The sequence below is a fragment of the Cygnus olor genome, chromosome 3 (genome assembly GCF_009769625.2).
Source record: "Cygnus olor isolate bCygOlo1 chromosome 3, bCygOlo1.pri.v2, whole genome shotgun sequence".
Classification (NCBI taxonomy): domain Eukaryota; kingdom Metazoa; phylum Chordata; class Aves; order Anseriformes; family Anatidae; genus Cygnus; species Cygnus olor.
The window spans coordinates 68,990,024-69,014,031 of record NC_049171.1 but is presented as its reverse complement, the minus strand read 5'-3'; the positions used below and the strand labels follow the sequence as shown (position 1 = coordinate 69,014,031).

At 39.4% G+C, this 24,008-nt stretch overlaps 2 protein-coding genes and 1 long non-coding RNA gene across 4 annotated transcripts in view; 1 reads left to right on the top strand and 2 right to left on the bottom strand.

Moving 5' to 3' along the window:
- The window catches only part of KATNA1 (katanin catalytic subunit A1), a 23,397-nt gene extending 22,639 nt beyond the window's left edge, over window positions 1–758 (bottom strand). Inside the window, exon 1 of the mRNA XM_040552507.1 lies at window positions 681–758. The gene's annotated coding sequence lies outside the window, so the exon portion shown is untranslated. The remainder of the gene's footprint in view (window positions 1–680) is intronic.
- Window positions 1–2,474, top strand: part of LOC121067692 — a 3,977-nt gene extending 1,503 nt beyond the window's left edge. For both annotated transcript variants that reach the window (XR_005818387.1, XR_005818386.1), the window contains one exon: window positions 716–2,474. This is a non-coding gene — a long non-coding RNA (uncharacterized LOC121067692). The remainder of the gene's footprint in view (window positions 1–715) is intronic.
- LATS1 (large tumor suppressor kinase 1) lies at window positions 1,353–23,829 on the bottom strand. Its single transcript, XM_040552504.1, is given in 9 exon segments — window positions 1,353–5,549; window positions 6,554–6,660; window positions 6,916–7,098; window positions 8,238–8,820; window positions 13,693–14,590; window positions 14,592–15,219; window positions 17,014–17,164; window positions 19,802–20,311; window positions 23,683–23,829. Coding segments are annotated over 8 exon segments (3,420 nt in total). The 5' UTR covers window positions 20,153–20,311; window positions 23,683–23,829; the 3' UTR covers window positions 1,353–5,030.
- Between the last annotated feature and the right edge of the window lie 179 nt (window positions 23,830–24,008).

Genomic DNA, 24,008 nt, shown 5'->3' with positions numbered 1-24,008 from the left:
AGTTTACTTGCAAGATAAAGCTGTTGATGAGTTTTTAAAATTGTTACTGTATTATACCACTTGATTGATATAAACTGAAGAAGGGAAAAATTTTCCAGATCATAAGCTGATGATGAATGAAAAATAGCTTATATACATATATTTTTATATATATATTCTCCCCACAAACCAAAGGAAGAAAAATAATAATATATAGTCTCCGCATTAAGACACTGCGTTTTCTGTATGGGTAGTTTTAGATGTGCATTTAAAGAAGTGGACTTTCTTAAAGACAATTTTCCCTCCTCCTAATAAACATGAAAGCTGGGATATGTTGCATCTCTTTTAAGAGAAGGAATAGCTTTATGCTACATAATGTATGCATAATAAATAAGCAAAGTTTTAATTATTTTGATGAAAAAGGCAGCAGACAGGGAAAGAGCACCAATAAATTCAAATCTTGAATATCAAAATGTATACTTTTGAGAATACATTACAAACGTGAGGCAATAGCTAACTACAATAACATTTCTGCTTTTAAGCATACACAACTATTTTGTTAACCAGTAGAGCTGTTGCAGTATAAAGGAAACTCTGGAGAGAGGGGTGTGAAGGAAAACAAAACAAAAAAATACATCTAAGCAACTACTGTTTAAATTTCACATTTCATTAGCCAAAACAAGAATTTGATTTTCACTTACTGTAAAGATTCTTGTATTTTTCATTACCCCAACAGGTGTTACACTACAGAAACCGCTGAGAACAGAAATAGTTTCTAAAACTCTGAAGGAGTGTCATTGATTACCAGTAGCTGATAACTCAAAAATATGTAAAGATGATTCAGTTATCCTGTTCACAAGTTCTAGAATTCTCTCTCATTCTGAAGTAACTTTTTTGTAAGTGTAGTGTTCTGTCAGAGCAACCATCCACTCACAGCCCCCAGGTGAAATATGCTTGCTGCACTAACAGTGGAGTCAGCGGGGGCAAGCAAGTCTCAGTTTCTCAGCTAGCTGGTATAGACGAAGGAACAGTAAAGCTGGCATCTTGCACAAAGGGGAAGGACAGTCCTGGAAGGACCAGCTGGAAAAAACAGCGTAAAAGATGCACTTTCTTTCCATGTGAACATCAAAGGACTCAGGGATTATGGTCCAAGCCACCATCACACACTCCTATAAAACCCAAACACACCAGAAAGCGTTTGGACATCACGTACCACAGACCTGGCAAAAGGGGATGCCCATGTTATGACAGAGACAAGTAGAGAAAACTCAAAGGCCAGTGAGTAACTTGCTATGGCCAGGAGATAATGCAAGATTTTTAAGTTTACTAACAAGGCACGTAATAAATGGACAATTTCCTTAAGCAGAATTGTGCAGTGGTCTATGTATTTAATTGGAGGATCCAAAAAGAAAGTTTATGATACAAAAAAGACGTTATATATACATATACACACACAGAATATATCTATATGCTTATATAGATAAATCAGTGAACTTGAATAGTGTCTTTATCAAGAGCATCTTAAGGCATTCAAACATCTTACTGTGACATTGATCCAACTCAGTATTTTTTGCTTTGGCTGAGTTAAAGCAAACTGATTAAAAGGTCTGATCTGAAACGCCAAAGACCAATGCCTAAAGGTATCTCGGGTGACAGCAGCAGCATCTAAGAACCCACCCACCGCACTATTAGCTAAATAATATTAAAAGGAGTCTAAATAAATCACTCCCACTCACAGCTTGGAGCTTTGCAACAGCAGAAGATGTCAGTCTCAAAGTGACTTTCTAGCCATATATTCTATAGATTCTATTACAAATCGAGGATAGAAAAGATACAGCAAGAGGGCCTGCCCTAGGATAGAATGCCACTGAATATCAAATAGTATTTACAGTACAGTAACATGATTATAGAACATTTTATAAATACAATTTATATGTATACAAGGACACATAGGAGAGATTCATTTTCATGCTTTACAAAGTAATCCGAACTAAAACTTACTGCAGAATTCCACAGCTACTGGTTAGGAGCCTCTCTTCTCAACTGCCAGTACAAAGCAATCCCCATGATGAATCACAAGAGAAATACCCATGTTTTAAGCAGCAGCTCTGAAGAATCTCAACAGACTCGAGAGTGTGAAACACGAAGTTTCAAAACATGGGTAAGGCATAGTGTGTTGGCGAGTTGTGCCAACATTTATATAAGTAACTTCCTCTTCTCGGAGAAGAACTTGGACCGTAACATGCTGCATTTTTGCAAAGAAATATATAATGCTTTAGCATATAGATGGCAAAATTCAGACCCGCAATATTACAACTTCTAACACAAGGTAACAGGAAATGCTAGAAGCATCAGCCCAAGTCTAAAAATGGGAAGGAGCTCTTCCTTTGTTTCACAATGGTAGAATAGTATTTAATATTTCAGTACTTGCACATGTCCATGAAACACTCGATAATTCCTTTTCAATAAAAGCAATTGGCTTTGCTTAAACAGAACTGTGGTGCCTTTGCAGGACCCTTCTGTGTTGTTGTGTTTTTTTTGTGGTAGTGGTTGCTTTTTGTGTTTTGTTTTTTCTTTAAAGCTAGCTAGAGATCAGTCATAATGTTAAATTGGAATACAACATTATATAAAGCAGGCAAAGGAGAAATATACTCAGATAAAAATGCAATTTTAACAGTCAATTTAATGAAGAACTGACATTATTTTCTCTGCAAACTTCACAAATGGCAAGGTAGGTTTCATTAAATTACCTTTAACCAGTAATATATTATACTTTACTCCAAGCAAAGTAGACCAGTTTTACTGGGATACTTACTATGAAGGAGGATAATCTTTAAACGTTTATTTACATTGAAAACAATCTTTTTTACATAATATATAAAATGGAGTAGCTATACACTGCAGCCATTTTATAATATTTAAGCTAAATGAAATTAATCTGAAAAGCTATTCTGTTTCAACAGCTGTAGAACAGCTAGACAGAACATACATTGTTTTATTAAGCCCATTTTCACTGTAGCAAGCAACTACCTGCTAAAATTTTGTTTTGTTTTGTAACCATCTCATAATCCTAAGCACTTCACAGTAGAGGGGTGAACTTAAAAAAAAAAAAAAAAAAATGCTTTGTCCTGCGATGAAGTCTGATAAAGAGGGCTGGCAGCATGGAGATGTCTTAACTGCAATTCACTCCTCCCTCGGTTATGTCAACATAAACCATTTTTTGGACAACACTGGAAACTGGATCATTTCAATGAGCACACCCCACAGCAACAACAAACAACGTCCAGATGCTGAACACCGAGCAGTTTTTTCACTGATCCAGTAACAGTGTAGTACCATAGCCGGCTGCACTGGCACAGAGAGAGACACTGAACTGGAGCACAGAAAGCGGATGAATGGCTGGAAGCGCACAAGAATGCTTTAGACCAGCTCGGTAAGGAACCTGAATTAGCAAGCTAGTGTCTGCTGCCAGAATAGCTGTGATGGTCATCATGACAATGCAATAGCACAAAGTAATAATTTAAGAAAGCACTAACGCTTTACATGTACATTATTACATCTATCCACTGGAATTCAATTCCAAGGATGAAGTGTTTAAAAAGGTAGTGCATTTTATTTATTAATGTGTTAGCTTCAGGGGAGGGAGAGAGAGACAAAGAGAAATAAAAGTGTAATTCTTTCTGCCTCTCACCTGCAACTCCCCGTTTTGTCTCAGGGAATTCATTGACAAGGCTGCCCCGCTCCCTGCACCCAGTAACCTCAGCAGGCTCATTACCCTCCCAACATGAGACCAAGGGGAAGGCTGCTCACCTGCCGTGGAAAGTTACCGAAAGAGTAATGCAGAACGCAGCGGGCAGCCCTAAGCTCCTACTTCTGTTCTGAACTGGGCTGTGAAAGACGGACCACTGAAACTGTGCTGAGGAAAACAAGCAGCTCAGGTAGACGGGTGCACGACATTTCTCCTTGCTGCCTGCGTCACTAGGAGGAAACCTGTTAAAACCAAGGGAAACCGGTCTCCGCAACAACAGTCTCAAAAGCTGTAATTTATACTTCTTTCTCATTACTTTCTCAATCATACAATAAACTATTCTAAAGTTTAGTTTTCAAACTAAAAATTCTAACTAAAGCAGTATTTTTTTTTTCAGACTTTTCTAGTTTGGTTGTATTCAGAAAATTAAACTAAATTGCAGAAAGTATGTTTCCTAAAGCTTGTTTTCTCTTATAACTGTAAGAGAACTGATGACAGGAAACAATCACGTTCTGAGTGAGCAGTCCTCCTGCTTTGAGAGTACCACTCACACACTACAGCATTACTAACGTCAAATTTGATTATGTATTTAATGAAAGACCAGTTCTAATGTGTTAATCACTTTATGATCATAGTACAGCCAAGACACCTTCTCGTCCCAAAGCTGAGAACTACACCATTACCGCAGCAGCTGGAAACATGTCACCAGATAGATGGCTCAGTTTTTCCCTACACTGTGAACAATTAGGCTAAATACAGTGAGAAGTGAGGGTACAGCAGCCTCTTCCCCACCCTTGTTCCACTCCCCCCCCCAAATGTATCAGAAAGCTTTATTAGTGTAAAGTAAATTTTATATTTGGTCAATGCAAAGGAAGAACTGTCATTAAAAAAATTCTGGAACAAAGATTTGTTTTTTAAAATTATTTAGTATATGTACAAATAGATACCAGGCATCATCTTCGGGTGGAAAAAAATAAATCACTATTTCCTATTTTAAGTACTTAGAGTACAGAGAACTGGTAATAAAATTCAAGTGATAATTTTTTCACCTAACATTGAATCTCTTCTAAATTAAACAATTAACAATGATGGAATAAATTAATATTTGAAAAAGATTTCCCTGTATTTTGGGGAAACAAAATGTACAGAGAGGGAAAGAGAAGACATAACTTTCTTAGTGTTTCAAAACAAAATAAAGAGCGTGCATATATTCACCCTAGCAATCTTCTCTCAATCCTGTTAAGAGAGGAGACTTCTCAAAAAATCCAGCTGCAAAATAAACTGTTTAGTGTTTATTCCTCTACTAAACATAAACCAGGTCACGATTTTGAACCCCTCTACCTGCTTGTTCTTCATCATCATCATCATCGTCAGACTGCTGTTCTGAGTTTTGGGAACTACCGTACTCATACTCAATGGGCTTTGGATTGTTGTACGGGTAGCCATTGTCATCAAAAAACCTTCGGAACGTGAACTCATAAAAAGCATGCTCAGGATGTTTTCCATTTTTGTACCATCCGTTCAGGGTATCATTTACATTCCCTTCCTTATCATCATCGCTCCACAATTTATCTGGATCAACTGGATCAAAGTTTGATGTGTCCGTAGGATGAGCAATTTTGGGAATGTAGAAAGCAGACTGCCGCCGTAGATCACTTGAAAAATCAATAGTCTTAAAAAATGGATGAGCTTTTATTTCATCTGCACCATTTTTGCCTAAACGATCTTCTGGCCCTCGGCAGAGTTTAATAATAAGGTCGGAGGCCTCTGGAGTCAACTTAGCTTGAGGTGGAATATGAAGCGAAGTTTGCCAGTTGATAACCTTTAAAGCAAAGATGTGATTTTCTATTTACAATTTCATTAAAAAGAAAAACCACAGTGAAAATTAAAAGAATAGAATCATTCAGCATGAGGAAGTATTTTCAAATAAGAGAGGGCAAATGTAAAGCTGCTTTTTCAGAAACACAAACAATATTTTGTGTGGAAATTTGGCAAAATCCAGGCAAAACTTACTCACGTTCCAGATCTAAATAGAGTCTGGCATGGAATATGCCTGCCATAAGCCAACAAGGATATCACAAAAAACAGTGCCTGGAACCTAAAATTAGGCACACGGCTTACAGTCTTAAAAGAAGGTGCAGGAAATTAATTTTTAATTATTTGATGTATTGGAAAGATTAACACATTTACAGTTAAACATTTTAAAGTTACTTCAAAAATCTGAAGAAAAAAAAATCAGTTGGCCAAACTATGTTTGGACCAGCTAATATCTTGCAAGCTGAACACCGTTCTGTATAAATGGCACTGCGGAAGACTGCAGGTGGTTTCTCTGTAACAGCTGAGGCTCAGGAAGGGAGGGATCAATAGCTCCAAGCTGCCAGAACCCTAAGCAGCCACGGTCACCTGCTGTTCCTCCACCTTTGCAGGCTGAGCACCTACAGATGCTTCACCAAAAGAAATCTGCTGGAGGTAAGAGGGCATGGAGGCCACATGGAAAAATGAGAAAAGGCTGGAAAATGAGAAATGAAAATAATAACTGGAAGCAGGTGCAGGAAGCAAAAGGGGACACCTGAGATCTGAAATGGGATTTTTAGTTGGCACATTTACTGCATGCCCAGACAAAAGATATGAACGTGATTCTTGTAGTCCCCTGGTGAAGTAAGTGTACCACCACAGTAACGTAACATTTACAGTCCTCTTAGTTTACAACATGCTTGGATAGAGCAGTACTCAAAAAGTTCACCTTTGATTCCATTATAAATTAGAAAAATCATTTAAATTTCAACCCTGTTTTTCAGCCTGTTAACATGAGATTTTAAAAATTACCTTCATTTGTGTTTCCAGAGGTGTTTGTGCCAGAAAAGGAGGCTGCCCCACTAACATTTCAAAGAGAATTACTCCAACACTCCACCAGTCACACAACTGTGTGTAACCTGAAATGAAGTTAAAAAATAAAGATATATTTAAAGAATGGTAGTCAGAGCCTTAGTCTAAATTTAATCTTGTACTTAGAAAAGGTTTGCAGGAAAATTCTATTCAATACTTAAGATTTCCATATTAATAACTATTTATTGTCAAAATATGTACTTGGGGGAAGTGGTCTTGTAAGAAAGGGGAAGCTACTACTTGAACACCAGTTACTCTGCAGCGAGATTACAGTAGAAAAAAAATACCAATAAATGCATTACCGGTTCGTAGCAATACTTCTGGTGCAATATAATTAGGTGTGCCAACAAGGGAATGGGCCAGACAGCGCTGATGCTGACGCGCAGCCCTGCGTTCTAGTGGCTTCAGCCGATCTCCACATCTGCAGTTTGCTGGGTCACCCCACTCATTGCTGAAATCCATGCTGTCCTGACGCGCGTGATCACCTATAATCGTATGAGAAAGATGACAAAATTGAGGAAGATTATTTTAGTACTTAAATGAAGAAAATTTCATACTTGTATTAACATTCTTATTATAAAACCAGAATCTACTTCAATTTCAACACTCGAGAAAAAGATTTGAAAAGGTCTTAGAACATCAGGATTTTGGTTTTTTTGCTTATGATACGCACACTTACAATTTCTCAGGACACTTTTTTAAAGTTAATTTTAGCATAACGATGAGAAAGTATCATATTTGATCTGTTCTAAGTTTTCTTCTTTACAGAACTACTCTGACTGTACAAGGCATCTAATATTCTTGCTTTTATATGAAAAGAAAATGCAACATTTAAAACATCAACTGAGGCTAATTACCAAAAGATAAAACCAATTGTATTTTAAATCTTCAACATTTTCCTATTATTCCGTTTCAATCCCGTATCTTGAATAATATAATCACTTTTGCTTCCTCTCCAAAGACTGCAATAGTCTGGCCTAAGAAGCATGATGATTTAATAAAAGTTAAAAGCAATTTAAGAATTGTTTTTAAAAATAAAAACATACCTTCAGAAATTGAAAAGTTAAATTTAGGTTATGACATAATCGATAAACTCACAGGACTGAGACTTTTTTTTTGCTCTTCTTTGTAAACCATTGTTTTAAGTCATCAAGCAGGGGTTTGTTTTTTTTAAAGTCTACTTAAACCGTTCTCAGAAATCTATAGTTTACATTAAAAGAAGTACATTAGACACTTGGAACTTGGGGCGAGATTTTCACGAACAATGAATTTAGAACATCAGTCCTACCTTCAAAACAGAATTACTTAGATAACAACCCTAACTATGTTGCTACACCTGTGATCTTCTCCCTCCAAATTTCAGAAACTACTCATGGGGCAAACTTAGAGCAGCATAGCTTATTCCTTCTCCGTGAAGGAATCAGTGCCTACCTATGCTCACAAACTCTCCCTAACTAAAGGTTGCTTTTTGTAATTTGAATGGCATGTAGAAGCATTGCTAATGCTTTACTGTCCACAAAGGAAATATCACAGTAATTTTTCTACTAGTTATTTAATTCCTTGCAGAGAACAACGTCAACAACATTAAAAACAAACAAACAAAACACTTTTGTATTTCTCTTACCACTCTGGTAGTATTTTGAGTCATGGGTCCATCGAAAGCCTGTACAGAGCCCGAAGTCAGTCAATTTAATATGACCATCACGGTCTATCAAAATGTTATCAGGTTTAATATCTCTGTGGATGAAGCCCATTTTATGAACGCTCTCAACTGCGCAGGTCAGTTCTGCTGTGTAGAACCGTGCCAGATTTTCTGGGAAGACACCCATTCTAATTAAGAGACTCATCATATCACCTCCAGGAATGTAGTCCATTACAAAGTACAAATTGTCCTTATCTTGGAATGAATAGTACAGGCGAACCACCCACTCATTATCAGCTTCTGCAAGGATATCCCGCTCAGCTTTAACATGAGCAACTTGATTTCTAAGCAGCACATCTTTTTTTCTCAGAGTTTTTGTTGCATATAAAGCTTTAGTATCCACTTTTCTTGCTAGGCAAACTTCTCCAAATGCACCAACTCCCAGGGTTTTAATTTTTACAAACATTGACTTGTCCATTTTAGCTCTTCTTAGCCGAATGTAATTAGACTCTTTCTGGCACAACATTTTCCTCATTTGATCCCGGGCTTCCGGCGACAATCCAACCTGTACAGCAAACAGAATTAAATCTGAAGATGAACAGTACTCTTAGTTCTTGGTGATCTTCATATAATTACAAGGCTTAAGCAAAGCAAACGAAATACTTACATACAGCATGGGAAATAATACTACAAGGTTTTTTTTGTTTAAGTTTACAGATTAGAATTCTATCAAAACACAAAGGAGTGATAAAAACAAAACGTGATCTATGGGACACTTTCGACAGCAAAATGCATGAGGTGCCATGCACCAGCAGGTTCTTGAGAAGGGAATACGTTCTTGAGGAGAGAAAGGATAAGAAAATATAAAACTGCCCTCACTTTAGCCAACAAGACCATGGTACAGGAAGAAGACTGATAGTATTCCCTTCCTTCTCCGTACATTTTCGTATTAAACTCTAAACTTATAAACCAAAAGGTTTTCAAACTTCTGAACAAAGCCACCCATCAGATCATCTGGCAGACCACCAGCACAACTACACAGCTTAGGAGTTCGTAAATTTTTCATTTCCACACCATGGAGCACTAGTTGCCATGGCCTCAGATAGCCAATGGTCTACAAGTACTGGTTTGGGAATCACTACATCAGTCCGTAAAGTGCTCTGCACGCTCCATTTTTCATGGATTCTTTGGATTAACTGTGTCATTACTGAGCTAATTCTTTACATAATTGTTTCAATGTATTAGTCTAAAGATTTTACAGCCATATGTGAGAACTGCTCCCCTGCAAGGTGTTTTGTTTTTTTTTTTTTTCAAGAAATTATTTCCATTGGTTTTCTTCACCGAAGAAGACCTGCCAGGATTTCTGCCTTTTATTTCCTCTTGGGTAAAAGAAAGTCTAAAGAGTTTTGTGACTACTTTTATGTCAAAATTCAGATCTTAGCCATCTTGGAAGACAACACTGAACCTGCATCTCTAGTAAAGGGACATTAAAAACCCTCAGGTAGTACAAGTTGAACAATTTGTATTCTTGTAACTGTTCAATGCTTGTTCAACAGAAAAGTCACAAATATTTCTGATTTAAGAAGATAAACTCTTCTCTTAGATATACGATCAAACTTTACAAGCCATCCAGAAGTCTCAAGAAACTAGGCTTTTCATAGTACCCATGAAAAAAGTAAAAACTAGCTTTCCAAGCCTGTCTTTGTAGAATGATGATACAGCCTTTAAATAAATCCCTTTGATCATACTTGGCTAAACATTTCAGCTTTTTACGAACTTTACTAATCTCATAATCACTATGAACATGTAGCTGAGAGGACAAGATAACACCTGAGACTAAGAAGATCCTTTTTTACCTTACTCGTCTCGTTGGGCCTCAGTTCCTCTTCCTATAAAAGTAGAATATTTCCTCTGTGAGGTGTCTTATAAACTACTGCAAGTTTTTAGTAGCAAAATACTGCAAGTAGTATTACTTGCAGTGTTTTTTGTTTTTGTTTTTTAGTCTGAATAACAGTGCAATAACTGCAATGTTATAACTGCCTCCCCGATCCTTCATGCAGAGCAAAAGGAAGCCAAGACGTCCATAGGAGCAGTAAGTAGGCAATCACTAAGCACTAAGTTAGGTAACTACTTGCCTAGACCTGTATAAACTGTATGTTAACAGATGATTCCTACTTTGCCTAACTTAAAGCCTAACTTGAGACAAAATATATTTTATGTTATAAATATAAATATTATATATAGGGTGTTTAAGGAAAGGTTGGACTCAGTGCTTAGGGACATGGTTTAGTGGGTGACATTGGTAGTAGGGGGGATGGCTGGACCAGATGATCTGGGAGGTCTTTTCCAACCTTAATGATTCTATATGACTAAGGAAAAAAAGGAGTGATAATGAATGATATCTAATTAGTCTTTTATCTTACAAATCCTTCCAGGATACCATATAATGTTCATTCAGAACACAAACATACTGTTAGATCACAGAAAATTTCTAACAGGCATCAAAAAAAAAAAAAAACAGATCCCAAAGAGGTGCAATTAGGAAAATGCAGATGAAATGCTCATCTACTCAAAAAAGATTTAAATGCGGAAGGTTGTCTCAAACCTGAGACAAAACTTGTCATCAAAATCAGACAAGCAGTAGTTGGGATAGGGTAGCAGTAGTTTCAGACCAGACATGAGAAATAGGTTCAGCTCCCTACTCCCAATCAAGTACAGCAGGTCTGTGAAACTGTCCTCTGCAACCCACTACGGCAGGAATACCCAGGGCAGAGATGCAGTCAAAGACATCTCAAGTTTTCTGTGGATAAACACGCTTAAAGCACACTTCAATGCAGAAGAATGGATTCCTGAACAGTTCAAAATGTCAAGATGACATTTGGAGACTTGTTAAAGTTCAGACAACGGTGGGTCAGCTTCTCAAGTCCCACGTAAACCATTAAGTCTGCTTCAGGGCAGCCCTACTCACACACGGACTGAATGCCACTGAGCAGCTAGAAAACTAGCAAAGAACATGATCTAGGAGGCAACAAAACACTAGAAGGAGGGAGATCCAACACAGGAATTAGTCACTGCAAGACATATGAATACAGTCTCCAAAAACCCTGCAGATTTACAGTCTAATATCTGCTCTCTAGCTGTTCCATCCAACCAATTTTGTTGTGAAAACCAGCCTAAGTACTCCAATTTGTCATCTGTTCCCCTAACCCCGGTCTTCACATTTTCCTATGCCATTCATTAAAACAAATGTTCATCTCAAGCTGATCACTCCCTGCGCTGCAGTATTTTCCTAGAACTCTTCACATCTACAGCATTTACCAAAAATTAACCAGTTTTGTCAGCTGAGTAAGTGCTTATGCACATACACATACATTTCTAATCGATGCCAGACACAAGAGCTTCCTGAATTGCTATATAACGCCACACAATTATTTTACTTCCTTCTCGTCTTGCCATGCCTTGGATCATAACTGACTTAGCTTCACTTTGCAACAGAGATATCTAGCATAATATTTGGGCACGAGCGTAAGGGAAATCAATTCACACATTTAAATCAAGTATTTTTGAAAGACATCCACTCTATTCCCCAGGAAACCTGACAGCATAGAAATATATCACTTATTCTAGAAATACAGCATCCTGTGAAAGTAGGTGCCTCTGTTGGGATGCATTCTGTTCGGTTTTGACTTGTTTTTCCCTTTCAAAATTTTCTCCCCTTTTGGTAGGAAGAAAGAATTTGATACTTGTTTAATCCTCTTAAACTTCTTGAAAATATGTAATGGGCTAGTTTCCCTTTCTCCTTCTCATGAAGACCTGAAATATACTTCATTATTGTAGGAATTTTCACCTATATCCTGAATAGGAGAGGCCTGCTGCAGCATAATACCTCATTTCCTCTCCTCTGCAATTAAACATCCCAGCTCTAAGTCTAGTGTAAATATTATAAAATGTCTTTTCTTATATGAAAAACATTCATTATGGTGCTTTAAATGTACAAGAAAATCTATAACCAGTGCCTTCATTTAAGTAAGACTTATGCTTCCGATATTATGGAACAACACAGTAAGAAGGGAAAGTGAAGTCTGCAAGTCAACATTAATTATGATCTTACTTTTAAGTACTCAAAAATAGTCAAAATAAAATTCATGCTTAATTTTGATGCAGGATTGCATGCAAAGACCTCTAGAAAGGGATCATGCTATTCTTAACAATAAATACTGTTGCTCCAAAATCTTACTTGCCTACACAGGGATGGAGGCTACAGAGTTCAGGAAAGCTTCCCACACCTTACCAGTTTAAATCAGCTGTTAGTGGAAGTGAAAAGGAAAGAGAAAAAACTAAGAGTAAAGATCTAGAAAAAGAGTTCCAGGAAGAAATCTTGCTAACATTTACATATCTCATTATTAACCAAACACTTACAAAACACTACAGCTTACAGTACGAATTTTCAGAGTAAGAAAACAGATAAAAGCAGGATTTCAAGAAAGTGGCATAAGGCAAATACATTCTTTCATAAAATAAATTTAAAGGTACATCATAGTTATGTCAAATTTTCAGCTACAATTGTCATGAATATATAAAATAATACATCTCAAATCTCCATTTCTGCAGGTCTTAATTGCACTACTTCTCACTGTTTTCACTTCCGAAATTACACAGGTATATATCAGCTCCAGTTTTTACCTTTTTGATTTGTTTTCATAGAACATGAAATCTCAGGAAATGGACCACTGACTTCATGTGGGCACAAAGAAATTGATTTTACATGTTGATGCCTGGTTTTCATTACCCCGTTCAATTACACCTTGTTCAAACAGACACCCTTACAGCCTGGATTACAAAACACTCAGGCAAAATGTACCACATCTCTCTCATTCTAAAAATGTAACTTCTGATTACTGTTTTGTTGGATGTGAAGTTGAAAGAGCTTCTCACTAGAGTGAACAAACTGCAGAACTGCAGGAGGTATGATTGTTTGGGTGACTGCATAAAGGCGTTAACCTCCCCCACCACTCGTCCCTGCTGTGCTACTTGTACTTGCAGTGTTTATTTAAATACGTATCATTAAAACACTGCTCGCTCAAAAATTAGGATCACATAGAATCCATAACAAAAAGCTATGAGTCATATAGTTATCTCATTCATATAAAAATGATTTTGCTTCTTCTGCCTCACTATACACGAGCCATACGAGCTATGTTTAGACACAAAAATTCTACTTTAAAAAATTAATTTATAAGAAGACAATGAAGCATGTAAATAAAGCAATGAAGAATTTGCCACATCTGAAACACAGAAACTAAAAAGAGACTTCAACACCATGCTTATGCCAGAATGTTCTATTTATCTGTACTATTTAAATATCCTACCATTAAGACATTTCTTAAAATTGATACGGGAGCAATTCTAGTGAAAAGACTTAGGAGAAAGAGTTTACCCGCATCATTTCATTCTCTAGTTGTTTTTTCCGATGTAAACGCTGCTGGTGTGACTTGAGTATATTCTCCACGTGCTGCTCCATGAAGAATTTAAAGGCCTGAGGGGAATAACTTTGAATGCGAGACTCTCGTCGTTCTTCATCTTTCTTGTTTTTCCTAACGGGAACAGGTGATGTTGTAATTTGTTTCTTTTCTTTGTCTGTTGAATCGACACATTCGTAACTCTTTTCATTCTCTTCCTCCTTAGATAAAATAGGTGGCTCCTCCTTGTTGAGCTTGGGTCCTGCCTCGTACGGATGGACAGATGGACTCTGGTGTAGCAAGTGTTTTGGGTAAGGTGGTGGGGGACCCTGGTAATTTGGAGCCTCTGCAACAGGCGCCATAACTGCCATGTTTGCAGAGGGACTCTCGGAGAACGGGATGGTCTGAACGGTCTGCACGGGTTGCGGCATCCAGGAAGGGTGAGTCGGCGCTAAGGCAGTCTGCAGCTCTGGCTTTAACACACGCATACTCTTCACTGGCTGCTGAATGGGAGCTGGTGTTATAGCTGTTACCGTTGTAGCCGAAGGCTGAGAGCTGCTGGAGTGGCTCTGCCTATTTCCGTGATGGTTGTTGAAAGAATTTGAGCGCACGGGAACATTGGGCTGCCACGTGGGGATTTCGTGCCCATTGCCAGGTGACGACTGGGGTTGCACGGGAGGAGGCTGCGGCCAGGACGCAGGTATTCCAGCTACATTTGTGTTATAAAGTTCCATGTTGTGACTGTTTCTATTTGGCACCATCATCGTCTGAGGAATATTTCCGTTAGTGTATGCTGAAGGAGGAGCAGATCCTCCTGCCTGCATCTGTAGTGCTGTAGGACTTTGCCTGTTAGTTGGGTTTATAGGGTAGGGGGGGTGGCTGGCGACTCACTGAGTTCCCAGACACAACGTTCTGGTGAACCATGAATTCTGCCTGACAATTACCGTTTTGCAGTCCAGCCCTTCCTGAGGGGAAGCTAAATTTGCTGTTGGCTGAACTCTGCATGATTATCGGTTGCCTGCCAATGGGGACAGCACTCATGCCTCTCTGACCCTGCCCGGAAGAATTCATGGCTGGAGGATTCATTGGCGGAGGTGGGTAACTATCCTGCCACGCTCCGGGTGGCACCGGAGAGATGCGGGTGATCACATACTCCATGTTTCCAGAGTAACGCTTGGTTTGAGAGTTGGGTTCCCAGGAGGGAGGCGGAGGAGTAGTCCCCCTTGGAGGGGGCGTCTGTCCTCGGGGAGGCGGAGGAGGAGGAGTGACACTCCTTATCTGGGGTAGAGGCGGGGGGTTCACTCTCTGTCCATTGCCAGGATGAGCCTGAGCAAATGCTGCGATGCCAGATCCAGACAACGGCCTTCCTACATCAGGCTGAGAGCTGGGACTTTCTGAGCGATAAACCACACCGTCTCCCAGGGACGGGCCGTGCCTCTGAGGGACCAGGGACTCCTTAGAACCCTTCCAGCTCTGCTTGCGGTTAACCGATTGCTGCACGGTCCCTGCTTCCACAAAAAGAGAACATAGCGATTGTATTATTAGAAATTATTTCTATTTACTGTTTGAATATTTTATTCTTCCGCATTAATTGCTACAGAAACGTGATTGGAATTCTCAGACATTGCATAACCCAACATATTTCATGAAAAATGTACTTCTATCCAATAATACATAGCATGCTATGGTAATACGACCAATATAGAGTATAAGAGCAAACAAATTCAGTGAAATTTTTGTAGACATTAGGAATCACTTTTCTGAAGATGCATTTTGCTGCAAATGCTGATGCATTCATAATTTCTCGTTGAGGAAAAAATGGCAATATGTAATACTATTAGGCACATGATGTATTTTTAATCACAAACACAAACAACACCCAGAAGAGCTCTTCAGTACAAACGTGAAACAACAACAGCATGGAAAAACACTTCTAGTCATGTTGCTAGTCATTCCAGAGTGACGCCTATAACAGATTAAGTGTTCCTCAACTAAAAATTAACTGAATTCTGAAGAAGCAAACAGCCCGCTTAAACCCTTGTCTGCAATACAGCTCATCCAAACTTAACCAAATTTTGCATGCGAGGAATATATTCAGGTAATTGAATTTTAAAGTTAATGTCTATATTGGTAAAAGTTTTGTGTGGAGGCAAGAATTTAAACTGAGAGCAAAACTTATAAAGCGCTACAAAATATTCACTTTGCAGGTGTTATTTTACTTGTCATGCAAAATACTACATATGAAACTGATAGCTCATGCAGTCGTATTGTGCTTTTTAGCATGTGATTATCTAGACATTTGTAAACAATATAATCATTGAAAGTCTCTGGATTTTCAGTAAAAGAACATGTTATTTACAATAACTTTGTGAATAATAATGAAAATTCTAGCTAAATGATAGCATTTAGCTAGCTGCTTCTTACAAGCACCAACCTACTTCACAGGCTAAATGAAAGTAAATGCTGTACTTTGCTACTCTTGACGACCAATTTTTCCTCACACCTATACCGTCGATTTAAAGAGTAACTTTACAGAGCCAGCTGTTCATCATTCAACTTTTAAGTCAAATACAAGTTCAGTGTTTCTACTGCATCTGGAAAGCACAGCTTGTTTAGGTTTACTCTTCCAAGATCTTGTAAAAAAAGGAAGGCATCAAGATGTATTAAAATGTGTTTGCACATTTAGAAAGCGGTAATAGCAAGTGGCAAAATTCTGCCTCTGTTGCTACTACAGCTCCAGTCTGTTCCCTAGCATCTATTCAAACATAAAGTCTGCCTTAAAAAAAGCATACAGGCAAAATCTGGAACCACACAGAAAATTAAGCAGAGAGGGGGATCTTGAAATGGGACACAGTAAAATACAAATATTGGACGACGTGATATATAAATACACAATTATATATACATACACATAGTGCTGCTGCATGAGAAAGCTCATTAAGGTAAGAGTTCAGTGCTTACTGCTGATTTCTAAAAGGGATATGACTGAGAAAAAAATGCGAGCATCATACAAACTAGCGGCAAAAATGACTAAAATGATATCTGAATGTCATTCCTTGGATAAAATACTTAGATAAAACACTGAAAGCATGCAGTTACAAAAAGAAAGGCTAACACATTCACACTAAAGACACCTATATTCCAGAAATTTAAAAATAGTATGTAAATTCTATAATAAGTGAAAACCTGTATCTCAGCACCTCTTCTCTTCCACTGAGGGCACATGGAGGCATTTGCTATTTTGTATTTTTTTCACCTGTAATAATACACATAGTGAATTACCGAATGGATATACCTACCTGGTGGTTTCATACCTGCGTTTATAGGTCTTGCTGCTGCTGCAACCATCTGTTCCCGACGAGGATCCTGGTAGCTCATTTTACTAATAAACTCGATGGCTGCTTCTATACTACGGTTGTTAGTTTGTCTAAGAGCTTGTATAACCATATCCTAAAAGGAGAATTAAATATAAAAAATAAGTTACTAAAAATGGCAAGAAGACCAAAAATCACGAGGATTTAACCATATATCCTCCAGTAATTTTAACAAGGTACATTACTGATTTCTCTCAATTTAAAAATAAACTAAAAAAGCTTTCTTCACAACAGATCCTCCAAAAAAAAATCAATAGTCTGGATCTTCAGGAAGAAAAAGTTACCTTGTTGAAGTACCGTATTCTGATGTAAATTGTGTCACCTTGCTATTCTTGCAAACAGTTTCTCTCTGTCACTATTATTACTGATAGGCTCTGTCTAGGTAAGATCTAGTTTACATGATGACCAGAGGTCCCTTCTGACTTGAGTTATATTACGAGAGATACCCTACTGAGAAATTCAGAACTTCAGTTTTTGCTCATTTTCCTTCAACTTAGAATTAATTTTGTCAGCAAATATCCATATCTCCTCAAGAATTCTTACTAGTGAAGACAACAATACTGGCAGAAATTCTGTTATTGTTGCGGTGGATTTAGGCTCTGTGTTCTTAGAGATCCAAACAGAAGTTTTGCACAGCCAGCCAATCCCAGCTTTGTCAATGGAAAACCTATCACGGACCAGCAGTTTTTCCACTGACTTGAATGACATCAAGGTCAACCTAAAGATACAGATCTTCAGAGGTGGTTAAGAGTGAGACACTTGAATTCCACTTCGTGGAACACCATTTGTGCAGCTGACTCAGAATTTGAAACAAATCTACAGCATAATGCCCTAGACTTAGACACACTGCTGTTAGTGACTTGCTATGGTCTTACTTTGTCATATGAAAGCCATCAGTTCATGTTATATTTGAACAGGTCACCAGCATCCAACAGGATTTGCTTACTAACAACATCAATGGGAAATCCAGGAGGGCTCAGAAGGGAAGTGGTCAGTATCGATTTCAAATCCAAACCCACGTTTATACTTTCACCACACCTGTGCACATTTTTGACAATGCAAACATACACACAGCCTTCAGAAACAAATAAAAACCCATAAAAGGATTTTAAAACAAATACATAGAGAGAATAAGGTTGCCTCAATGTTTACAGACCAGCTGATGTTGTTGAATAAAAGTACACAACCAGCAATATTTTAGAAGATGAAATTTAAGTTCCCTCCTCCACTAACCAGAGAACCAGAGGAAGAGCCAGCCAAGGGATCTCTCCCTGCTCTGGCCGAAGAACAAACCCAACCCTGGTCACCTATGCGACATGGAGTATTTCTATCCCAGCTCAAAATACACCCTCATTCCATTCCTACTTTCTGTCTCACCCCCACCACACCCCCAAAAAATGCTTTCAGCTCTATCTGTTCCCTGGTGGTGTCCAAAGGCCACATGGACTACTGGGGCAACATAACTGTGGGTCAAGTCATGGCAGGAACTGCTCACAGTGTCTGAAAAAAGGTCCGTACAATTGCAAGTGTCCTGTGAATTCTCAGTTATATCCAAGAACAAAGAGTAGGAGCAAAAGGTTTCAGCAGGAGCAAAGGATCCAACAGAAATACCAACCTGAGTTGCTTTTCATCCAGCCACATACCATTCTGCAGTTTGCCAGTGACTACAGGATCACTCTGTAAAAACGGGTTTGAGAACTAACCTACTGCAGTCACTGCACTCCTGAAGAGGCAATCCCTGTTGTGGTATTGGGCTTTTTTCTCTTGGAACACAGGTTTAAAAAAAAAAAAAAAAGGCAAACCACCCACTTTTGTACTCAGGTCTAGAGAGAAGGAATGAAAACGGGCATAATTTATGTTGATGTGTAAATCTCAGTAAAAACACAGGAGCAATAAGTACATTCATTTTATATTACTGGAAACCACATTGCAGACTCCTTTCACTTATTAGAATGAATGGAAGTAAGTTTAGTCAATAATTACTAACATTACAAATATTACTAATATTTAGTCAATAAAAACTAAATAATTACCTTCTTCCCTGTTTTTTTATAACAGTAATAGCAGAATAATTACTTATGTCCAACACTCTCAATAGCAATGATCTCTACTTTTTTTTCAAGAATATACTGCAGAGAAGACACCTTGCAACTGTATTTGTTACCTATTTTGTTATTTTAGCTGTATCTGACAAAGCATATAGTGACAATAGCCATTTTTTCTTTATAAAATTGGAGCCTCAGTTAACTACAGATGTGAAAGGCTCATTAAAATTAATTTCTGAAATATTTGTTCATATTTAATCAGTTTTTACTGCACACAATTTAAGAACTCTGTGGAGTATCAGAGGCAAAATCCATGTTCTAAGGTGTCCAGTTCTCTCTGCTTAAAATGATATGAATAACTAAAACAATCTATCCCTACCACGTAAGAACACATTGCACAAGGTGTTAAAAAAAGCCAAACTTCTCTAAATCCTTCTGTTCCTCTTCTTCATCCCCTTTTCATTAAGTCCTGATTACCAATTCACCTAGTCCTAATTCACTTCATATTAACAGTTTTACCAAATCCCTATTTAGAAACCTACCTGATTTTCTAAAAGCTATTTTGCTCCTCCTATGCTGTTTAAACATTCCATGATCAACAACCCCCCAACATGCACTGGTAGTTTATAGTTAGCAGAACACTACATCTTGAAAATAAAATATTTCACCTCGTCAAAGCCAGCAGCTTGTAAGTCTTGCAGCATTTGACGATTAACTTCTGATGTTCCTTTGACAGCTGAGGTTGTTTCGTTTGCAAAAGGCAGAAGAGAGTTTCTTATCTCCTGCAAAACTTTATGATACGTTACAAATTTGGGGGGATTTCGGCCTTGTCTAGGATCTTCGGATGACATTTTCCCCATGCTGTGATCAGCTTTAGCAGCATCTGAGGGTTTAGGTAAATTCCTGAGGCTCTCTCGTATTTCCTGTAGCATCTGCTGGCTGCTGCCAGTATAGTTACTGGCAGGAAAAGTCTTAGGCCTCATTTGTCTATAACCTTCTGGTTTCTCACTTCTCTTCATGAAAACATGTATATATGCAACCTTCACCAAGGACTCGTGCGCACACAGCTTCCAGAACGGCCGGATGGCAGTCTCAGAACTTGCGAAGGCAGCGACCGTTCACTGTTGAAACCGGGATCCTCCTAGTGCTGAAGTGTGTCACAACCCAGAACAGCTATCCTGTCAAGGAAACAAAACAAATTCGTGTTACACACCCACTGGTGAAAGTTCACGGTGTAACACCGGTGGCAGTGAAACGTTCACACGCAGCGCGGCCATCATCACCCACGTTCTCTCTCCATCAGCACTCTTGGGAGCTGAAGGAGCCTGGAACATCAAGAGTGGAGCAAGCACGCTAGCTGCTCGACCATCCTGACATCGAGCTCCACAAATAGATGGAAGCGAGAAGCACAAAGTACCAGTGAGAGTATAATGGCCGTGATTGTATCCATTCTTCACCAGTCAGTCACAAATGTAAAAAGTTGCCAGTTTCACTGCAGGCAACATTATGATTTCTTGTACCCTCTTCCATTGTACTCCGCTTAAGGTCTCCGTTTTTTAAGGCAGCCACAGACTCTTAGCTCTAGCCTTCTCGATCCAGTCTTACTCACTTTGTTAGTAGTTATGTAATGTTTTTTTTTATGTGGAGGGAGATGGCAGCAGGCGGATAAAAGCAAACTAAAAAACGTTCATCAAACTTTCTTACTGTAATTGTTTAACAACTCAAGCATTAAATTCACTGAGAGCATAACTGTGACATTTGGTAAGGGAAACAGAAAATTCTGCCAAAACCAAATAACTTTTGCATTTTGAAGGAACTGACTCATCAGGGAAAGAACCCTATGCTCTGTAGTGAACTACAATCTCTGCATTTGTGCCGTGCTTTCGCCTGTACTGTAACTGGGTATGGCAACCAAGGTGAAACTCTGAAGAAATTACAGCGCCTTTGCTTCTTTAGGGTATCATGGAATAAACCTTTTACAGCCTCTACCGCTCCACAGAGGCAGATCATGTACTAAAGACAGCACAAGATACAAAAATTACATCGTCTAGCACTGTCTTTTTTCCACAGGCCACTAGAAGAACGGTAAAGCTTAACTCACACTGCTCCGTTACTATAACGTAATGTCCAAGAGAAGCAATACATGCAAGTTCTAATTTTCTTGTTTCCACTTCTTAATGTGTTAAAATTTTGTTTTCCCGGTTTTCTGATGATTCTTTTCGAGGAGCCAGCTGCATCCACAAACTTTGTTTGTCCTGTGGTAGGTTTAAAACTTTAAATGGAATTTGGTATTGATACTAAAGCTTTTTCCTGCAGTCTGCTAGCATGCAATTCTTCAGCGCTCACTAAATAAGGAAGAAATTATCAGACATCTAAGTGAGTTTTAGTAATAAACAGCAAACTTTTGCTCAAAGCTCTAAGAAATCTAGATTCAGATGAAAGCATGTCATGAGAGCAACTGAAACATAATTTAATTTTGGCCACTTCCAAGATTGTTTTCAAAACATGCAATATTTAAGACCACATTGAAAAGTACTTGGCTAAAAACATTTTTTTGCTTGGGATGCTCTTTTCTTTTCAATAGGCCTGCTTCAAAAAGAAACGTGTTGGATACACAAGTGTGGGGATACACGCTACTAATGCTTAAAAGAATCACCACCTCCAGAAAAGTGAAGCCTCTAGAATAAGCTCATCCCACAACATACAACAGAGCTAAAACAGCTCAGAGGCTTAGTCATTTAGATTCCTTGTTCAAATTCAGTCAAAATTAAGAATAATCATTAGTTCAGCATCAGCAGGGTTATCTAGATAAAACAGTTGGTATCCACCTTGTGGCAAACAAATTCCAAATGAGAGAAGAAAGAAATGTCCATGCACAAGTTATTCTTTTTAACAAGCTCCAAAGGCCTGGAATTCCAGAGGAAACGCTTGTTTAGCACCCATGTATTTTTACCATAATTTCATTTGGTATTTCATCACGTACTTTATGGTTACCCCAACGGTAGCTGAGATAAACGAATGCAACACCCATAAAAAATCTCAAGGTTAAATTAAGAGGGCACTTAACCCATAAATCCAAAGACCAAGACTCTACCACCAAGGTAGAGTGTGTAGATCATCTTGTGCTTTGATGACTTTATGTACAAAAATGAGATAACTGAATTTCTTTTTTACAGCGCTTTGAGAACTTTAAGACAAGAGATTCTGTGTTTGACGACTATTATTTTGCTGGCAACTGCAGCATAACAGGATATGCGCTAAGCAGCCCTGGAAAATAAAGCTGCACTTTCACGTAGCAGAAGCAAAGGTTCACCAGTGTAAAGTGGCCAGTCTGCTTATCTGCCACCACTTACCTGAGCCAGCATAATTGTCTGTAAGGCCACGCAGTGTCAGCCAGGCTGGGGAACTCACCCAGATAAACGGTAACTTTTTTTTCGATGGGTTGTTTCTTTGGCAGCAGTATTGGGTAACAACAGTTAGACGTGCACGTGAAACTACAGCCTTAATGGCTCAGAAAACCAATTAATCTGGCCTCCAGTTTAACGAAGAAAGCGAAAGCAGGTATTTATTACCACCGACTACAGTTTACCTTGCTTTACATATGAAGCTCAAAATTCGGGTCATCTACTCTTACAGACATTTGCATTCATCTTAAAATAAGAAAATCCTAAATGACCACTAAGAAACCTTTCTCAGTTGCGTACCTCTAACTAGCAAGCACTAACTCCAGCCGAGGTATTCTCCCTGTAGTTGTGTGCCACTAAATGTAAATGATACGTGTTTGTTAATGCTGCTATTTCCACTAATGAAGTTCTCTACTTCACTAAACTAATTAAAGAATCGGTTTTCCTTTCAAGAATCGAGGGTATTTTCTTCTATAGGTCAAACTATTAGGGGTAAAAAAAGACGCCTTTTTACACTATAATCACAGAAGACTAGACTTGAATGAAAACACAGACTGGTTGCATACAACTGTCAATGCCTTTCAACCTCTTCTGGGTAAAAAATGAAAACTACACAGCTTTCTGGCAGATTTGGAACATTTCATATCTACGAGAATTTTGAACCCATTTAAATATTCCTATGTCCAGCCGAGTTATGAGCATCACACTGTAATCCATGTTTGGTTCCCTCTTTCCTGTCCCTATTCTAATAACTTATTTTATACGTAATCTCAATGAAACCTTTACTGCTAAGGGGAAAAAAAAAGGAAATAAGAGAGCAAAAGAGCAGACAAGGACTCGGGACACGTTAAGTCCGTAGGGGCTCGGCTCAAGCCACCCCCAGGAGGCGATCCTTTGACTCACCCGCAGCCGCCGGGCCGTGAAGCCGCTACCCAGGGGCTGCCTTCCCAGCGCTGAAAGCTTCCAGGGGGGCGTCAGGAAGCCGGGCACACGCTGAGGCGGCCCGAGGCTGCCCGAGCACGGCGCCGGCTGCCTCGCGGCGCTGCCCCCGCGCCCAGCCCGCACCCCCGGGCCCTCTCCCCGCAGCCGCAGCCCCCGCGGCCGGACGGAGCCGGGCCTCGGCCTCCCGCCGCCCCCGCACCTACCTGCGGCCAGAAGGCGGCGGCGGCGGCAGCGCCCCGGGGCCCGGAGCTCGGCCCCGAGCCGTCGGCGCTGCCGGCAGCGGCTCCGCTCTGCCGCCCTCCTGCCCTCCCTCCGCCCGCCGCCGCCAGGGGCCTCTCAGTTCGGCGCCGCCATTTTGTCGGTGGCTCCGCCGCGGCGGGCTTCCCGGATATGGGCACCTCCCGGCCGCCCCTGCGCCACGGCCGCTCCCCGCGCACGGCGCCGCCTCGCCTCGCCTCGCCTCACGGCGCCGGGGGCAGCGGGCAGCGCTTCTGCCTCGGTGCCGGGGAAACCGAGCCCTGCCGAGGGG